General features: G+C 34.0%; 1 protein-coding gene across 1 annotated transcript in view; it reads right to left on the minus strand.

Annotated features, from left to right (window-relative positions):
* Positions 1 to 18,378, minus strand: part of LOC117101101 (erbin-like) — a 52,648-nt gene that overhangs the window by 22,929 nt on the left and 11,341 nt on the right. The window contains exons 7-15 of the mRNA XM_033240975.1: positions 17,250 to 17,324; positions 16,474 to 16,618; positions 15,310 to 15,512; positions 12,103 to 12,288; positions 11,522 to 11,624; positions 9,343 to 9,446; positions 7,550 to 7,654; positions 6,368 to 6,472; positions 5,809 to 5,928 (exon numbers count right to left, since the gene is read on the minus strand). Coding sequence (XP_033096866.1) covers positions 5,809 to 5,928; positions 6,368 to 6,472; positions 7,550 to 7,654; positions 9,343 to 9,446; positions 11,522 to 11,624; positions 12,103 to 12,288; positions 15,310 to 15,512; positions 16,474 to 16,618; positions 17,250 to 17,324 — 1,146 coding nt within the window. The remainder of the gene's footprint in view (positions 1 to 5,808; positions 5,929 to 6,367; positions 6,473 to 7,549; positions 7,655 to 9,342; positions 9,447 to 11,521; positions 11,625 to 12,102; positions 12,289 to 15,309; positions 15,513 to 16,473; positions 16,619 to 17,249; positions 17,325 to 18,378) is intronic.

An 18,378-nucleotide genomic window follows, 5' to 3' on the forward strand; every position in this document is an offset into this window, starting at 1 on the left:
GGCCTGAAAGCTTTTGTTGCACAAATGACCAGTGCTGACTTTGATTACATAACTCTTGTGCAGTGCCGTCTACTAAAACACTGGTGGGGTGTTTCAAAATTTCTCCTTGCTCTCATCTCCTTGATGAATCTGGTTAGGTGGGTGCTTGGAGATATTCTCAAAAATTACTTTAGATTAAATACTCCTTTACCATCGCTGATTCGTGATGGCATTCAGACCCCTCCAAATGTGATCCTGTTGCGTGGGCCAATAAGGAAAACAATGGGGCAATGGATAGGGACGGCTTACCATAACCTTTGGTGTAGCATAGCTAATTGTTACCACCTTAATAATGCTTGCTCATGTAAGCTGTGCGGTAATTCCGTAAACCTCACCAGGCAGCATTTTCTGGTGTGTCCTTGGGTGACGGTGGATGTTGGGGTACACAAAAACTTAAGGATGGTTGAACGCCTACTTTACCAAATTAAGTAAATAAATAAGTAAATTAGGTGTAATAATAAAATAAATGATTATACAAAAAAAAAAAAAAAAAAAGTAATTAAATTCCGTTGCATGTTCCTCAAGATTTTTTCATGATGACTCTGGTTTGCGTGCCAGTTATGTTTTACCTGTTGGACCATGTGACCGTGTATTCAATTTTTGAATAAAGTGTGCTTAAATACAATACAATGTTAGCTATCAAAGAGCGACGTTGTTTTTCATTGGGACCTTCGTCCCTTCAAGGCTAGGCATACCATCCTAGCTAGTCTAGGCCTAGAGTAGGATAAGGCTAGCGTGACATGCGGACGTTGGTACATGTAGGTTATCTACAAACGTCGCCTAAAGTAATTGATTTTACCCGGCAGAATGAAAGAAGGAAACTCCACTTTTCAATCGTCTTATGGCCCTTGTTTTTTGACAAACAATGACCTTTCAGAGGTCAAATTGCTGTCAAGAATATGAATTGGCTGCTTCACAGCAATTATGAAAATAGGCCAAAGCTTTGGTTTCTTTGAAGAAATTTAGATGTTTCAAAACAACTCAATGTCGATGGGTGCTTTTGGAATAAATATATAAATATTGCTCTTAGAGTATTTTATAAAAATGGTCAGATGCATAAAGACAAATTTCCATTTGCAGTTTACACTGTACTTTCTCTACATTGTATGATTCACTAGTTTCAGTTGTTGATGAACAAACAAGGCAATTAGAAGGACTTCAGAATTAAGCAGGTATGAAACCAGGAACTGTGTTAGAATGTATTCCAAATGAGGACCAAATTTGTGGATATCACAATAAATAAATTGCTATCAACAAAAACTTTAGGTTTGACTTGGGATACTGAATCAGATAAATTTCAATTTATATGTCCTGCTAAATCCAGTAAATTGGAAAGCCTAACCAAACTAATTGTATTAAGTCAGCACTCATCAGTGTTCGACCCTCTTGGGTTTGTATCGCCTGTTATAATATCAGCTAACTTTTAATACAGTGAATTTTCGACTTGAGTGGGATCAACCCCTTGATGGGGATTTGGAGTTAGAAATTAGAGAGTGGGCTACAAAATTTAGAACGTTTGGACAAAATTGAAATTGATATGTCTGTCAAAATGGGGGAAAAGACCTACAATTGCATGTATTTTGTGACTCTTCAAGTGATGCTTATGCAGCTGTGATATTTGTAACAAAGTCTCAGTGCAATTTGTAGCTTCTTAAACCAAGGTAGCCCCTTTAAAAGCTACAAGCATACCTAGATTGGAGCTACTAGCAGCTATGTTAGGACTAAAACTGGCAAAATCTGTAACAAGGGTATTGGCCATAGACTTCAACATGTACAATTTTAGTCTGACAGTATGAACATGATGGTGGGTCAGGGGAAGAAGTAGGAACATTAAGCCATTTGTTGCCAATAGGGTAGGTGAAATTCAAAGTGTGACTAACCAAAGCCAATGGAGGTACGTGCCCACCAAAATAAATTCTGCTGATGTTGCATCATAATAAATATAATAATTATGGACTTATATAGCGCCTCACGTTGACACAACCTCGAGGCGCTTAAGGGGATGTTCTGCTTTTGACTTAAGGCAGGGACCAGCATTTTACAGTTGTCAGTAGAGAAATGGCCAGAAAACAATTTTTGACTTAAAAAGGCAAAGGAAAAGTACAGACCCAATGATACCTGCCTTTTTACATGCTTAACTACTAGAAACTGATACTTTTTATAGATTTAGTAGTATAGGTCAGCCTAAGCCAGATCTCAGGAAATGTGTATGTGTCAAGAATTTGCCCACAGCTTGATAACAAAGTTGCAAATCACTGAGTGCAAAAAGTAAATGCCACCCTGAAATTGTTGTATGGACAAAACTTACTGACAACAACTACACTTTTCTGAATCAAAATGAGACTGACCAAACTAGTTCCACATCACACGGCCTCCACCTCAACAAACCAGAGCCTTGCAGGCGTCAACGTTCCTATGCATGATACATGACTTAACCAGCCATTTTCTGATTAAGTCATCATAAATGACATAATCAGAAAATATGGTTGGGTCAAATTTGTGTGGTGGTTGAAAAATTCAGGGGGGAGTCTTTATGGCCCAAAATAGCGCATTATAAATATTTTATTATTATTATTAATATTAGGCTCTAGGCTAGGCCGAGCCTAGCTGCCGTCACTCTGCTACGTATATACTACTGTATAACAAAGAAATCTACCACACGGTGCATTCTTAAATTTTACACACATTATTTAGATGTAATTTACGTATTAGACAATAACACGATATCATTGATTAAACGATCTACCACCCTCGCATCGCAGTAACTACTGTACTATAAACTAGGCCTAGGCCTCATGTTTTTGTGGAAAGTCTAGCTAGATAGTTGTTATGTACCTGACAGTCGGCTGCCTTTATATCTTTATTTGTCTTCAGTTTGCATTCAAAGGGTACACTGCTGCATAGCCAACTGTCGGTAATATAGTACTTCATATGACTACTCATACAACAGAAAAAAACGTTGCATGGAGGTAATAAAAAAAAGATCTAAATGAAAAAACGATGTATTTCAGCAAGTATTAAAACCTTTTTTTTATTTTAGGCCTTCTTCAAAATGGCTATGCCTACAGCAGTTGATTTTTTTCCCCCGCAAAACCAAAATAGTCTCATCCATGCCGACTTGCCAATCGGTTAGCATGAGCCCTGACTAAACACTGCAGAAACTTCACATCGAACTTCGCATCGCGAGGAAAAACAAAATGTCAGAAAACTTTTTTTTTCACGCATGCGCATTTTCACACACGCACACTACACACAGGAAAAACAGTGAAAAGTGATTACAAGTTCCTATTGCATACATGCATAGGAACTAAAAAAGGAACAATCAAACTACTGAAAAGAATAAAGTAATTCGTATATTACTGTCACTCAGGAGATAAAGTAGCTCATCTTCACTTAATTAAGATTACCATTGTCATGAGAGTAGACAAACATCACAAGTCTGCAGACACATGGTAAGCTAATCAACTGCTGGCAATGTAACCAAAAGAGGGGCATAAGCACAAACTTTGAGAATATTATAATACCCATCAATGAAAGCCTGGCTATGATGAAGACGCTAAGGAAGGTACACCAAACATGGAAAGAATGACCATAAATGAAAATGACATAGGGGACATTCAAGTGTGGACTCTAGTTTTGATGACCTTAATTTATTCACTGAAAAATGTAAAATATTCGATGATAAATGATCAAACATAGAAGGTCTTAACATCACAACTCTCCCTGGTAAGTTTGATGAGTTATTTCTCTTCATATTTAGTGAAATTTTAACAAAATTGACATTTTTGTACTAAATGCATAGTTACAAACAGTCCCGCATTTCAAAGTGATTTACGATGTAACACGCATTTTCCAAAAAAACATGAATAGTAAGAAATTTGTCACACATTTAGTACAAGTCTAGTTAGTTATTAAAAATATAAAATGGTCATGCAGTAACTTGAATCATTAGAGAGCTTTGGAGCTGAAAGCCTTGGAGGCACGCGCAATCTTGCACATTCATTGTCACAAACAACTGTTGATTATGTGACTGTACTGCAGAGCTGTCAGTTAGCATCAAACACATGCATGCAGTAAGCTAAGTACAGTATTTACGTGAACTGAATACTTAATTCACTGACACGTTACTAAAAATTGATCAGTATGGTTCTGGTTATGGTGGGTAAAGCAACCTCCTAAGGCCCATGTGAAAAATTTAAATTAAAAACAAATAATAAAATTAAAATAAATCCCGGCAAAATTTCACTAAATATGAATTTTTAAAGATAAAATAATATGCATTATTCTAATTATCATAAACCATGGAAATATATTGGCATAAATTTCAGTTTTAAGCAAAAGTCTTATTTTAAATTTTTTTCATATTTAAGAATTTTTTCTAAACTCAGTTAAACTAGCAATTTTGTATTTTATTTATAAATCTTTATATAACATATAAAACTCAGATTTTTCGTAACAACTTAAATTTTGCCGGGAATGGGGCTTCAATTATGTTTATTATATATTTTTAATGATAACGTTTATTATACACCGAATTAAATATCTTATTGCTTTAACCAACTAGGGTGCGAACAGAATATTGATAATTATGTATTCTTTGCTTAAAGTTACTGAATTTTTTACCATATATTGTTGTGTAGTATAACAAAAATTAGAATTTGAAATTACCAAAAACATTACAATGAGTTGCTTAATTACTGGTACTCAGATATTATCTTTGTCCCGTGAGAACAAGTAAAAAACAATTTCGGCCCTTTAAACAAATTAATTAAGCCCTTGGCAATGAGAAATTTTGTCCGCAAGAAAGCAGTTGCATATTAGCCTGCAATAAAACAGTTGATGTTAGCCTGCAGTAAAGCATGGTTGATGTTAGCCTGCAAGAAATCAGTGCTTTTTTTAAACCTGCAATGTAAAGAAGAGTTGTTAATCAGTAACAATTAAGCAGAAATAAATGATTTCAAATTTATAGTTTCGTTAACGATGTGAAAAGTTTGTTGTAAAACTTACTCAACAACACCCAACGCACATGTCTCGAATGTATTGAAATAAAAACTATTTAAAAAAATCATAGCAACTTTCTGGTTACCCGTATCATTTAATAGTAGCAAATGAAAACACTGTAATTTTAATTTATAACAGTATTACTTGGTATAATCAGGGAAACCTGTAAATTAACTCTTCCCTGGTATAATAAAGTTTCACCTTCCTGTGCAACCACTTCTCGTAAGCAATCACTTCCCTTAACATCCACTTTCATATGGTCCCATTTGTTCTCCCTATCTAATCATTGCATTTGATACCTCTCATAAACCACCACTTCTCGTAAGTGGCTGCGACCACTTTATGACTTTTGGATTTTTAAAACAATTTACCTCCTGTATGCAACCAACTTAAAAGTCTGTAGGCCTAATATCTTTCGACAACAAATACAAGTCGAACCGGAAATTAAACACAGCGATGGTACAACGTTAGCTGCATCAAATACTATAGGCTTAATAAGCAACAACTATGTTAAAGAAAAAAATATAAAATCGATAGATAAATAGGCCTACGGCTTCTCACGTAAAATGCTTGCAGTAAAAGAACATGCCTGCTATTAGGACCTATTTAGGCTGCATTTTTTTAGAGGTTCTACAACGTGGTGAAACCTCTCAATTCTATCTATCATGTAAAATAAGGCAAAATTTTCAGGTGCTTTCTGTCCCTACACTCTGTGTAAACTACTCCAAATTGCTTGGAAACTAAAGATTTAGATTTTTGTTTCCTTACCTTAGAATTCTTCTTTAAGCTTTCTCTCATCTGCATAGCAATAAATTCTGTATCACTTTCTCCTGTACGAGGACCCAGTGAACCTCGGCCAAAACGTTCTTTATCTTGCTTGCGTTTCTTCTAAAAATATAACAAACACTATATATTTCCTTATTCTGTGTAGTTATACATTTCCAATTTAATTACCCTACATTCGAATAAACACCCCGGGGCTTTTATTGTTGAGAAGGGTTTTTGAGAAGGCGTTAAAGGCGTCAGTGTTGTTTTTCATAATTTTACACTTTAGCAATATTAACATAACATTATTATCCATTTTTTCTGATAACTGGGTCTATTCACAAATTAATCATTTCAATTACCAGGTTTTTTTTATAAAATGTTGAAGAAACAAGATGAATTCTCCTGTCTAAGCCCTTATGATTTCAAGGCTAATTTTATATTGTGAAGGACATAAGTTTTATCAAATTGTGGGTCATTTATATAATTTTGTTATAATGTATAAAATCACAAAAATAATGGGACGAGATATTTTGTAAGAAACAAAATATGCATGACATACACGATCTGCCTTGAATAACTGTAACCCTCGGTCATTCTTTGAATTGCCATCTGACCATAATTGTTTCTCTTTAAGATGAGCACTCCCATTACTACGATGTCTCCTCTAAAAATCAAGATCACAAAAAAATTATGTCGTCATTAAACTTTTAGGAAATTTGAAAATATGTTATGTCATCATACTGTTGAAATACATTTAGACATTGTTTTAACTTGCATTATATCCAGCGTCATATCATTTTAACTTCATTTAATACCCTCCCTTTATTAAAGACACATGGCCGGCAGAACCGGGGGAGGGGAGGGGGTCCCCTTAACCATTTTTGGCTGAAAATATATAATGTCTATGTAGTTTTAGTACGATCTGCTCCCTCGCAATTCAAGTATCGATTCATATTCCCATTCATAGCGGAGGAGGACCCCCCCCCCCACTTTGAAAAACGTTCCGCCGGCCCTTTGGCATACTGAAAAACCAGTGGGTTTAATCCATCTCAAAAAGAAGCCTATGAACTTCTAATCAAAATAACATGGGATACTTTCAACATGCATTGTAGTGCAATAAATGTCGAAGAAATGTCGAAGAAATAAAACTAATCAATTAAAAAAACACTTTGATTATAGCCTTGGTATTCGAAGGACAGAAATATTACCTGGGTTAAGCATTAGAGCTGGGCAAAAACTGGGTGCTCTAATCGACTTGCTAACTTGAAATCCACGGCATGATATTTCTTTAAGGAACCCTATCCTTATAGCGATTTAAATGCAGAACCAACATAAATCCTAACTTAGCCATTCTATTCTTGCTAAAGTGTTTACTACCAAAAATGCACAAGCAGAGTCTTAAGGAATTGAGTGATACAAACACTATTTCAAATTTTAATAGCTTATTTTCATCTTCTATACAACACATATCAACAGTCCTCTTTTTTATTTACAGTATTCTGTTACCCCTAGTAAATTGGTGTGCTAGGCATCACATAACTGTCAACTCCACTAACCCTCACCTTGAAGAATGGGGTAAAACACTTGTGAAAGGGAAACCTAATATGCATAGCTCCATGTAGTCTAAAAATTTATGTAGAAAATAGTGGCACAAATGAAAAATTTACACAAATCTACAGCTTTGCAATAAAGATTTTAAAATTCAAACTGATCATTATTATTAAGTGTCTACATCACTTACACTAGGACGTTCAAAGTCAGACACATCTCCATTTGGCACTGCTTTCTTCAGAGACTTCCCAGATTCCTTTGGATAAGGATTAGGTGACTTTTTGCTCACCTGTGACTTTTATAGGGAATGAGAAAAAAAAATACATTTGATTATTTTAATAAGATTAATATTGGTTAATATTTCTTGCTCCATTTGTGATCAGGTTATATCTCATCTAGTATTTTCATGTAGTTACCATTTAATGGTTTAAAATTTTTTATGTAAGCTTAGAGTTGGAAGCATGTGGCACAGCGTGTAAGGCGTTGGACTTTTGATCGCGAAATCGGAAGTTCAAGACTATGGCGCTCATTACATTGCTTGTGTCCTTAGGTAAGATACTTTACCTACGTTTGCCTCTCTCCACCCAGGAGTACAAGTGGGTACCTGGTAGGTTCGACCACAACTGCGCTGAGTACTAGCTGCATTATTATGGAATTCTCCTCACAGAGCTGAGTATGTGTTCAAATGACCAGGGTAATAACGTGAAGCACTTAGAGGCTTTAGGCATGAAGCACTATATAAGACCGACATATATTATTATTATTATTATTATTATTATTATTATAAGTCATTAAATAAATAAGATTTAATTAATATTATATTGTACAGGCGGAGTAATATGGTTTAGGTCAGAGGTCATGCCTTTCAGTTAGAGAGTGTATCCTAGCTACGAGACGCTCTCTGACAATTAATATGGCCCCAGTTCAGACAAGAGGTGAGTCTCTCGTTTGGTTTGGTTTGGTTAAATTTATCCCACCTCCACCCCCTTTTACTCCGCCTATTTAATTATTGATTAGTATGTAGTTAGTGGGGTGTTTTGTTTTCCCCCATATTGGGCCCAGTTTGGGGCAAATTGTTATTGATTACTTGTGAAATAAACGGCCATAGAAACCCACTACTGCGTTTGTTGTTTCTATGTCTGGTTCCTTCCTGGCCCCAACCGAGTTCAACAAGCCGAAGTCTAATATTATTATTATTATTATTATTATCAGAGTTGGTAGAAAAATATGCATGGTGGCTAATTTGTTAGCCTTAAGAGCTCAAGAATGTTTGTATTTTGAGATTTTAATTAATTTTGTCATTTCACAAACTGTTCTCTCTGAATTTAGAATTGGTCTGCTAGGCCTAATTTTAACCCGAATGTGGCAATAACCCCAGCATAATCCTGCATGATATATCTTTATTACAGCTCTAAATGGTTTATTTATCTATAGGAAATATTTTTATAACATACAGCCTTGAGAACAGGTGGCAAACATGTTAATGCTATATTTTGTAAGATGCCTGAAAATTTAATTTAAAAAAATAAATAATACCAAAGAACTTAAATAGCAGAAGAATGAGCTGTTCCGCGTATTTGCATTAAAATCGATGGAACATCCACCCTCCTGCGGATGCAGTAAAAAACATTTTACTAAGTGGAGAAACTACAGGAAACAAACAAGAACAAGAGCGGTGCCTTTATTACTACTATATAGCGCTGCCGCACGGATGCAGTAAAATTTTTCTCCGTGTACCCACAATGCATTTCGACCGGATGTTCCACTATTTTGGGAAGCTGCTCTATCTTCTGCTATTTATTATCTTTGATAATACTCACCTATTTGAACTTTTATTCATTTTTAAACATTTATGTATGTGTGTTTAATCAGAAAACATTTTTTGAAAAATACTTTTATGAAATAATTCCAAACGATCAGAAGACCTTGATTAATTACCTAGACTTTCTTGAAATTATTTAGGATATTAATCTTTCTAAATACCTGATTATCTAGCTCAGCAACATCAAATGCTATCTTCATGTTTGACAGACGTTTTTGTTCCCAGATGGAAGCATGGAAACTCTCTGCATCACTCTGATAAATATCTAAACACAGAAATATTATTAATTAATTCATCATACATAAATAGTATGAATTGTTAAGAATTAAAAACAAGAAGCTCTCTTATAAATATCTGAAGTACATACTACAAGTATGCCCGAGGACTTTTATTCAATAAATAGGCCTCCAGCAATTTTAACATAATAAAACATAAATACAAATTAAGTGAGGGTTTCTAAGTATATATTTCTATAATTATAGGCTGTACATACTTTAATAAATTATTGACAATATTTACATCTTTACATGGCACTAAATGAAAGAACTGAAATATTAAATTATTTTTGTTAACAAAATATGGTAGAAATTTTTTTTCTAATTTCAGTAAAAAATGGACAAACTATTAAAACAAAATTATATTCGTCTTCTATTTTATCTAAGAAGATACAGTAACAAGCAACTAGAAATGCTCCTTTTATGCTCCGCAGTAAAAGCAACCTCCCCACATTGTCATTGAGAATTGATGAGTAGTAATATGTAGTTTGAAACCAGCCAATACCAAACTTGAATTATCGTGGTAAAAAACCATTTTCTACACCAGTGACAATGACAACAACACAAAGAATATTACAATTTCAACTAAATTAAAAGTTTTTAACAGGTTTTTTTTTTTTTCCATTTCCATCACATGTTATAGTAAATTTCCTCATTAATGAAATATTAATTACGCAATTAGCATAATCACACACGTACAAAAAGCAATACTGTAGGCTCTGTCTGCTTATCATCATCTTGGTTTCTGTGAAGTTTGAAACCAATCAGACTTACCAAACTTTAGCTATAGCGTAAACATTAATTACGCAAATGAGCAATCAGCATGTTCACAAACATACCAAAACAAAAGATTGTAGCTTTTATCACCATATTGCATTGTGCAAAGTTTAAAACCAATCAGACTTTACCAAACTATATTTATAAGTAAAATATTAACTAGATTTGAACTCGTCACTGAGGACGAGTTAGGTGATCCGCCGCAATTTGACCCTCGAGGAAGTGTATGCGGTGCAGATTGAACAATTTTTAAATGCTGAAAATGGACCAAAGTATACGCTAATTCATTTTTTTAAAAGAATTTGAAGCATTTTAAAAGATTTACTTAGGCGTATGCGCACGCCATGATGCACGAGCGCATGGTAATGTCAAAAAATGTTCACTCATGAGATATATGTATCAACTCTCATTGACAAACGCCTATTGGTGGGTCATTATGATCTATAAAATCATATTTACAACTTATGTGCTTTGAGAATATGTAATAAAAATTGGGGATACCTTTCATCCTAAGGAGCTATAACTGATTAAAAATAGGCCTGATTTTAGCATATTTTCACTGTATAGCAGCACAAATCCGCGCAAAGATACTTATGTTTGATGCGCACATACGGCATTGCTATTGGCCAAAAGATGACCAAAAAGAATGGAAATTTGCGAAAACAATGTCAGGAACACAAACTATGTGAAAAAACATAATGTCTACCTTCCGTACGTGCTGCGCGTGTAAAAATGCGTGCGCGTAGTGGAAAATTCCAAAAAAATTTCGAAATGCTCAAAATGGCCTGAAACATGCTCTAATTTAGTCAAAAAGTGATTTTGAGCATTTAAAAAATTAAGCGCACGTGTAAAATTAAGGTACAGTACATTCAACATTAACCCAAAGTTAATGCTCACTTAATACGATTTTGAAATGGCAATTGGTTAGGCTGATATGATCGATAATGTAAAAACGCAAAATTGCGCAAACTGCGCACTTTGAAAACCTTATAGTGACTATTCCAGGCCGAGCTAAATGTTTGTTGAAGCATGCATGTATAAATCTCGTGCCAATTTTTAGATATTGTGCTAACAAGAAATGGGGAGAAGCTAGAATAAAAAAAAAAAGATCTCGGACAATAACAAGAGCTGATCACCAATTAAGCAAATGAGCAATTAGCATATTCACACATGTACCAAACACAATAGGCACAGCTTCTTATTAATCTTACAATTAGTGCAACCTAAAACAACCTCTCGTCTGTAAGTTAGACAGATCTATGAACAAAATGAAAACAAATAATTTTACCTTCTTCTGGAGCCTTAGGTTGTTGGGGAAACAAGAAACATGTTAACACCTTGTAGCCTCTCTCTGGTAGAATGTCAGATTGCAGTTGTAGAAGAGGTTTAGACTGAAATGTTTTTTTAAAATACATATCTTTTTAATTCATATTATGACTAACAAGAAACCAGGAAGGAGAAATAAAATAATTTCATGGCACAAGGATGAGTAATTTGAGAGTATATTTTTAATCAAATAGTATTTTTAAACAAAGTCATTAAAGAATAATATATTTCGTAAGTACTAAATTTTAAAAATAGGATATTCGGAACATGATTCAGCTCACCCTCCAATTCGAGACCACCTTTGGGACCTGAAGATTGTGGGTCTCTGGGTTTGTTCTACACACAGGGGGTAAGCTTAGTGTTAATAGATTGAAGACTGATTATTTAATTCTTTAAAAATGTTGTCTCGAATTAGAGTGGTCTTAAATTGGGGAATGCACTATGTATACATAAACTACCTTAAACATAACATTTTAATACAGAATTAATAATCAATATTATCTTAATTAATATTTAAATATAAAAATTAAAAGGATTTCTGACCTGGTTTTCAGCCAACCACAAGGCTTGAATGGCTTTCAACTTGGTGAAGCTGAATGGCAGGTAGAGTAGGCGATTATCACTCAAGTTAAGTACTGTCATACGTGACAAACGTCCTAGCTCATCTGGTACAGTTTTCAACCGGTTAGAACGTAAAGATAGCACAGTGATATGACCACAGCTACCCAACTAAAAAACAAGATAAGTGACGTCACATTATTCTCAGGTAATGATGAGGCAGCACTTGTGAGACTAACTCTAAAGATGTAATTATATTAGACACAAGCTTTCACTGGCAGTCAACGCCAGCTGCATCAGGAATAAAAGTAGACAGAATCACTCTAATAGTTAACTAGATTTGAACTCGTCACTGAGGACGAGTTTGGTAATCCGCCATACTTTGACCCTCACGAAGCATGAGCGGTGCTGATTGAAAATTATTATATGCTAAAACATGCTCTATTTAGTTTTTAAAAAGAGTAATTTTGAGCATTTTTAATGACTTACGAATGTGTACACATACGTCTTAATGTCCATGTGCACGGTAATGATATTAAGTTGATATAAATGATATAAGTTTTGGAATACTGAAAATGACCTGAAACGTGCATTAAATTATCTGAAAAGTGATATTAACAATTTTAAAATTTTAACGCACAAGTATGAATACCTTATACGACGTGCCTGAAGACGATAATGGCACATGAATTTAAACCTTGTCAAGTTTAATTTAAAACCCCCTGTTGGTTGGTAATGCCACACGAATTTTCCCTTTACAGTATACGAACTATCGGTCTGATAGCGTCGAAATACCGTCTGCCGCCCTCTATTTTAAAATTGTTTACATCTTTTAAGAAAGAAAGATGAGAAGGCTCCAAAAAAGCATTCTTTTTTACCATGATGACATCATCAAAATGAAAAATAAAGGGACACTTCCGAAAGAGAATTGTCTCAGCTATAACATACTCACAGGTGGAAGACAATCGATCAAGAATAAGCAAGATACGTTCAAATAAGTTGAAAAATAATGACGTCATAAATAAAATTTCAGTTTTTTAAAAATTAGATAGCAATATGATGATGTCACAATGTCCGATCAGCCATAATGATCTATAAAATCATATCTACAATTCATGTGCTTTCAGAATATGTAATAAAAATTAGGGGTTAACCCCTAATTTTTATTACATATTTTCTTCCTAAGGAGCTATAACTGATTAAAAGTAGGCATAATTTTAAGTATACATAATTGTTGACATTCAACCTTGACCTGAAGATTTTGCTCACCTAGATTCAGAAATGACGAATGGTTAAGATGATATGGGCTCATCAACGTTTTGAGGAAAGAAAGATGTGAGGGGTCAGAAAAAACAATTTTTTTGACCATGATGACATCATCAAAATGTAAAAAGAGGTCACATATATGAAAGAGAATTGTCTCAGCTATAACATACTCAAAGTTGGAAGACGATTGATCAAGGATAAGCAAGATACGCTCAAATGCGTATTCTCAAAAATGACTTCATTTCTATAATTCGCTTTCTTTGAATTCAGATGCCAATACGATGACGTCACAATGTCCGATCAGCCATTATGATCTATAAAATCATATTTACAACTTATGTGCTTTCAGAATATGTAATAAAAATTGGGAGTCACCTTTCATCCTAATGAGCTACAACTGATTAAATATAGGACTTATTTTATTAAAATTTCACTGTATATCGGCACAAATGCGCACAAAGTTCCCTATGTTTGATGCGTGCGTATGGCATTGTTATTGGCCATAAAGTGATTGAAGAGATCGGAAACTTGTAAAAACAATGTCAGGGAAGCCATAATGTGACAAAAAAAACTTAATTTCTAGCTTCCGTACGTGCTGCGCGTGTAAAAATGCGCACACGTAGTGGTAAATTAAAAAAAATTTTGAAATGCTCAAAATGGCGTGTAACATGCTCTAATTTAGTCAACAAGTTATTTCGAGCATTTTGAAATTTTGGCGCACGCGTACGCACACGTTACGAAACACACTGGTAAAATTAGGGTACAGTACATTTAACATTGACCCGAAGTTAATGCTCACTTAATACGATTTTAAAATAGCAAATGGTTAGGCTGATATGATTGATAATGTAAAAAACGCAAAATTGCGCATAGCCGACGTCACGCATGACTGGTCACCTTGAAAACCTTACCGTGACTATTCCAGGGGAATCCAAAATGATCGATGAAATGACCGTGTGCATAACTCGTAGCAATTTTGAGATATCGTGCGAACAGAAATGGGGAGAAAGAAAAAAAAGATGATCCAGACAATTACAATAGGTGATCCGCACTAGTTGCGGATCACCAACAAGAGGTGATCCGCACTAGATGCGGATCACCAATTATAATTATGTCACAGAATGACCCTAATGGTTATATAACAAAAACAGAACTCCACACCCAATTTGGTTCTGAAAGTGATCATTAAAGTTATCAATATTTGTTCAGACTAACACAGCTACAAATACTCTTAACATTATTCCCGAGGTTGATACCAACATTGATGTAACAAAAATAGCCAGGATGGCATTGATAAAGTTGAGTTTGCAATTGGTATATTTATAGATCTAAGTCTTTAAATATGACTGATCATACACTGGTGTTTCAAAAACATAGAAAGTTATGGTGTCAGCAGTACAGTTTTGAACTGGTTTAAGAGTCTGCAGAAGAAGACAAGTATTCTATAGCCCCTAAAAATAATAAGACTCTGATGAACCTAATACTAAAACTGAAAATTGATAAGTTAATGAATGGTACAAAATGTAATAAATTGTCACTGAATGTTAAAAAAAAAACTAACTTCATGATCTTTCAAAGCATAAAGTAAAAAATATACAATGATTCTGTAAAATCCTATTGATGACTAAATGTATTGAATCAAATTTAACTCCTGTATTAAAATCTTTTGGGGCTTAAGACACTCATAATTAAACATCATAACTTGACAATGATCATATAAAGAACGAAACGTAGAATAAATTATGGTCTCACGTCTGTCATTGTCAGAGTTACCATACTCATATTCTATCTGCGTATACTGCAATCAGTGGACTCTTTGGTTTTTAAACATCTTAACATTTTGGCCATGAGCATACATATCTTACCTGTAATAAGAATACAACAGAATAAAAAATTTGGGAAGCGGGATATAGTAAACCTTCTTACCTCTGGTGGAATGTAGGCCAGAAGATTCTCATCAACGTTGAGATGACTAAGCTGTCGAAGAAGACCAATGCTTGGTGGTAGTTCCTCCAGATCATTGCAGCTCAGAATAAGCTCCTCAATGGAAACGAGACCACCAATTGAGAATGGTAAAAATGCAAGCTCATTTTCATCCACTTTCAATGTTTTTAGACGACTCAATTTGCCTATATTTATTAAAATGTAAGTGAAAATTTGGTAACTAAAAGATTTTAAGGCTATTTGAGATTGAAGCCTGTAGAGGAAAAAACATTTTTGATATGTTGTAGAACTGATTTTTCTAAGACACAAAATGGGTGTTTTACAAAAAACTTATTAAGAGTATGTAACATACACATTTTTTGATATTTAAAAACTGGAGAGGGGGGGGGAAGAAAGGGGAATGTAGTCACCCTTTTTTCATTGGTTCGCAGCTTTTTCGTACACTTTTGGTAAAGCACCTTTTTCTTAGCAAAGAAAACGCCAGCGCTATTTTTAACATCCGATTCCAGACCTAGTTTTGTCTACAGAGCGGCGTACAAAGCAAATTTCAATGGTGATTCTTTAATTTTCTTGCTATAGTGTGTGATTCTTTATCTAACATTTGTGTTGTCCCAGTTGCGAATATGATTTTCAGCAATAACATGATCTGCAATGACCGATTTGTGGGTGATAGAGGACTGAGAGTTCCTTGATGCTCTGGTTGTAACTCCTAGTATATAACCATTTTCATGTCTTAGAAAAATTAGTTGTACAACATACTGCATCAAAAAAATTTTCCTCCGCAGCCTGGCTTTGAACAAATCTACAATTGTTTCTAAGTTACCAGAACCAAATATTGATATGATAGCCAAAAAAAAAAATATTCCTTTTAAATTTTTATTTTCTTGCATTTTCATACAAATTATGTATTGTCTGTGCATTTTAACGTTAAAATGAATGCCTAGATAAATAAATGTTACAATCTGGACCACACCCCATTGACTGCATTTGCAGTAGACAAGTTACAAGACAGACCACTGTAAACTGCAATGTTGAAGATTACATTTAAAGTAAAGAGGTACAAGCAAATTGTAGAGATGCTGATTAAATTTACAAGATGAATAGGCTCACCTCAAATTAAAATTGCAAATAAAATTAGAATCATACCCATGTTTTCTGGAAGTTCCTGTAGATAATTCTTTGAGAGGTGAAGGTCTGTAAGGGACTCCCAGTTCTCAATGTCTGCTGGTAGATACTCCAGACGGTTTGAGGAAGCATCAAAGAAGACAAGGCGTGTTAGGCCTCCAAGACCCTGAAGGAAAGATGTAGAATAAATGCCATGCATTGTTTTATGTTTGTTTGCTTTTCAGACATCATTATTCAGTAAAACACCTAAATTAAATTATGAACTCAAATACAAATAGATTCAATTCCACTCTAAAGCCCAATTTCACTAAAAGCTAGAAATATTCATTGTTTTATTTAGCCTTTATTCGCTGTCTTCTTACATATTGTCAATTGCATACAGACTGTTTATTTGCGCTATATAAATCCATTTATTTATATTATTAAGGGTTTGTTCTCATTTCGCCTGTATAACTATTACCACTTTCATTAAAATAAAAAAGCACAATTTGGACCTTACTTATACAGTAAACCATACAAACTCTCCCCATGAACCTTACTAGGGATATTCATTTCGTGAAACTGACAATTTTTTTCTAGCCTTTGTTGTTGGCTTATTTTAGATTGTGTTAATTATTAAATTAAATATATGAAATATTTGAAGAGGTATTCAGTTCAGTACTGTTTCTGGTATCAACATTGATATTTTCAACTTTGTTATGCTAGCACAGATATTATGTTCATGACACTAAAATATAAATATACTACTGTTTTATCTATTTTGAATAAACCAATCTTTGTCGTTGAAGTCTACATACTGTAGGTAGCTCTGTGATCTTATTTGCATCAATCCACAGTTCTGTTAACTTTGTAAGGTCTCCAACTTCTTTAGGCTGAAAGGGAAATATAGCACATACAAATTAAAATGCAATGTACAGATATACTATATTTCCTATTGAAATACAATTTTTTTCATATTTTATTACAATAAAAGAAAACATGTAAATGGCACCATTTTCTTATTTTAATAAAAGTTCATACAGTACAAATTTCATATAATAAATTTGATTCAGTAATCAGTATTACCATTACATGTAATTGATGTAATTTGAATCATTATATTCAATATATAATTACAGTATCACCACTGTGCAGTTATTTACACAAAAATCAAATATTTAAAAGAGCCCCTGGACTCCACCATAAAATAATTTGTTGCTGTAGATGTTGGAAAGTTGGTGAGCTGATTCGTCTCTTTTCATAAAGTTTTCTTTTTTATCTAAATACTCTTCTGTTGCCATAGTGTTACTCCTTGTTTTACTTTCCTTTGTCCTAATCAGATACACCTATATGGTTTTGTTTTAATATATGGTCTATTAATAGCTGATTTAAGAATTTCAATTCCAATTGGAAAGCCAATATTTCCTTTGTTGATTCTCCTTTTTGTTCATTTTGTGTCATTATTTGTCCGTCTGAAAATTTCTATTTCTTTGGTGTGTTCACTTTCAATAGTAACAAGGCTGTTATATATACTGAGAAGAGTTACACTCAGAGAATGTGACTACCTGGATTGGGCCTTCAATGAAGCAAGTCAAAACAAGATTTTAAAAAAAGGAAAATCATTAAAACTAGAGGAAAGATCGGTTTTGCTATCATCAGAAGTTTATTAGAAAATGTCAGAGCAATTTTTAAAACTCACTATAATAGAAACATACTTTAAACAGACCATTATGTTACAACATAATCATATACTATACCTCATTGGCAAAAGTAATTCAATCATTATGGGAAAAAAGGAGGATCCAGGAGGCAATTTGGATAAAAGAAGGAGCTTACCAACTCTCAAACATGTACAACTCAATATCTTTCTGCGAAACCAAGGGCCCAAAAACAACCAGTTAACACAGGTGCAAGACGTCGACCTACACTAAACGACAACAGCAACAT

Source organism: Anneissia japonica, unplaced genomic scaffold (genome assembly GCF_011630105.1).
Source record: "Anneissia japonica isolate Jap-2015-1 unplaced genomic scaffold, ASM1163010v1 scaffold4054_len1135799_cov195, whole genome shotgun sequence".
In the NCBI taxonomy this organism is placed as follows: Eukaryota; Metazoa; Echinodermata; class Crinoidea; order Comatulida; family Comatulidae; genus Anneissia; species Anneissia japonica.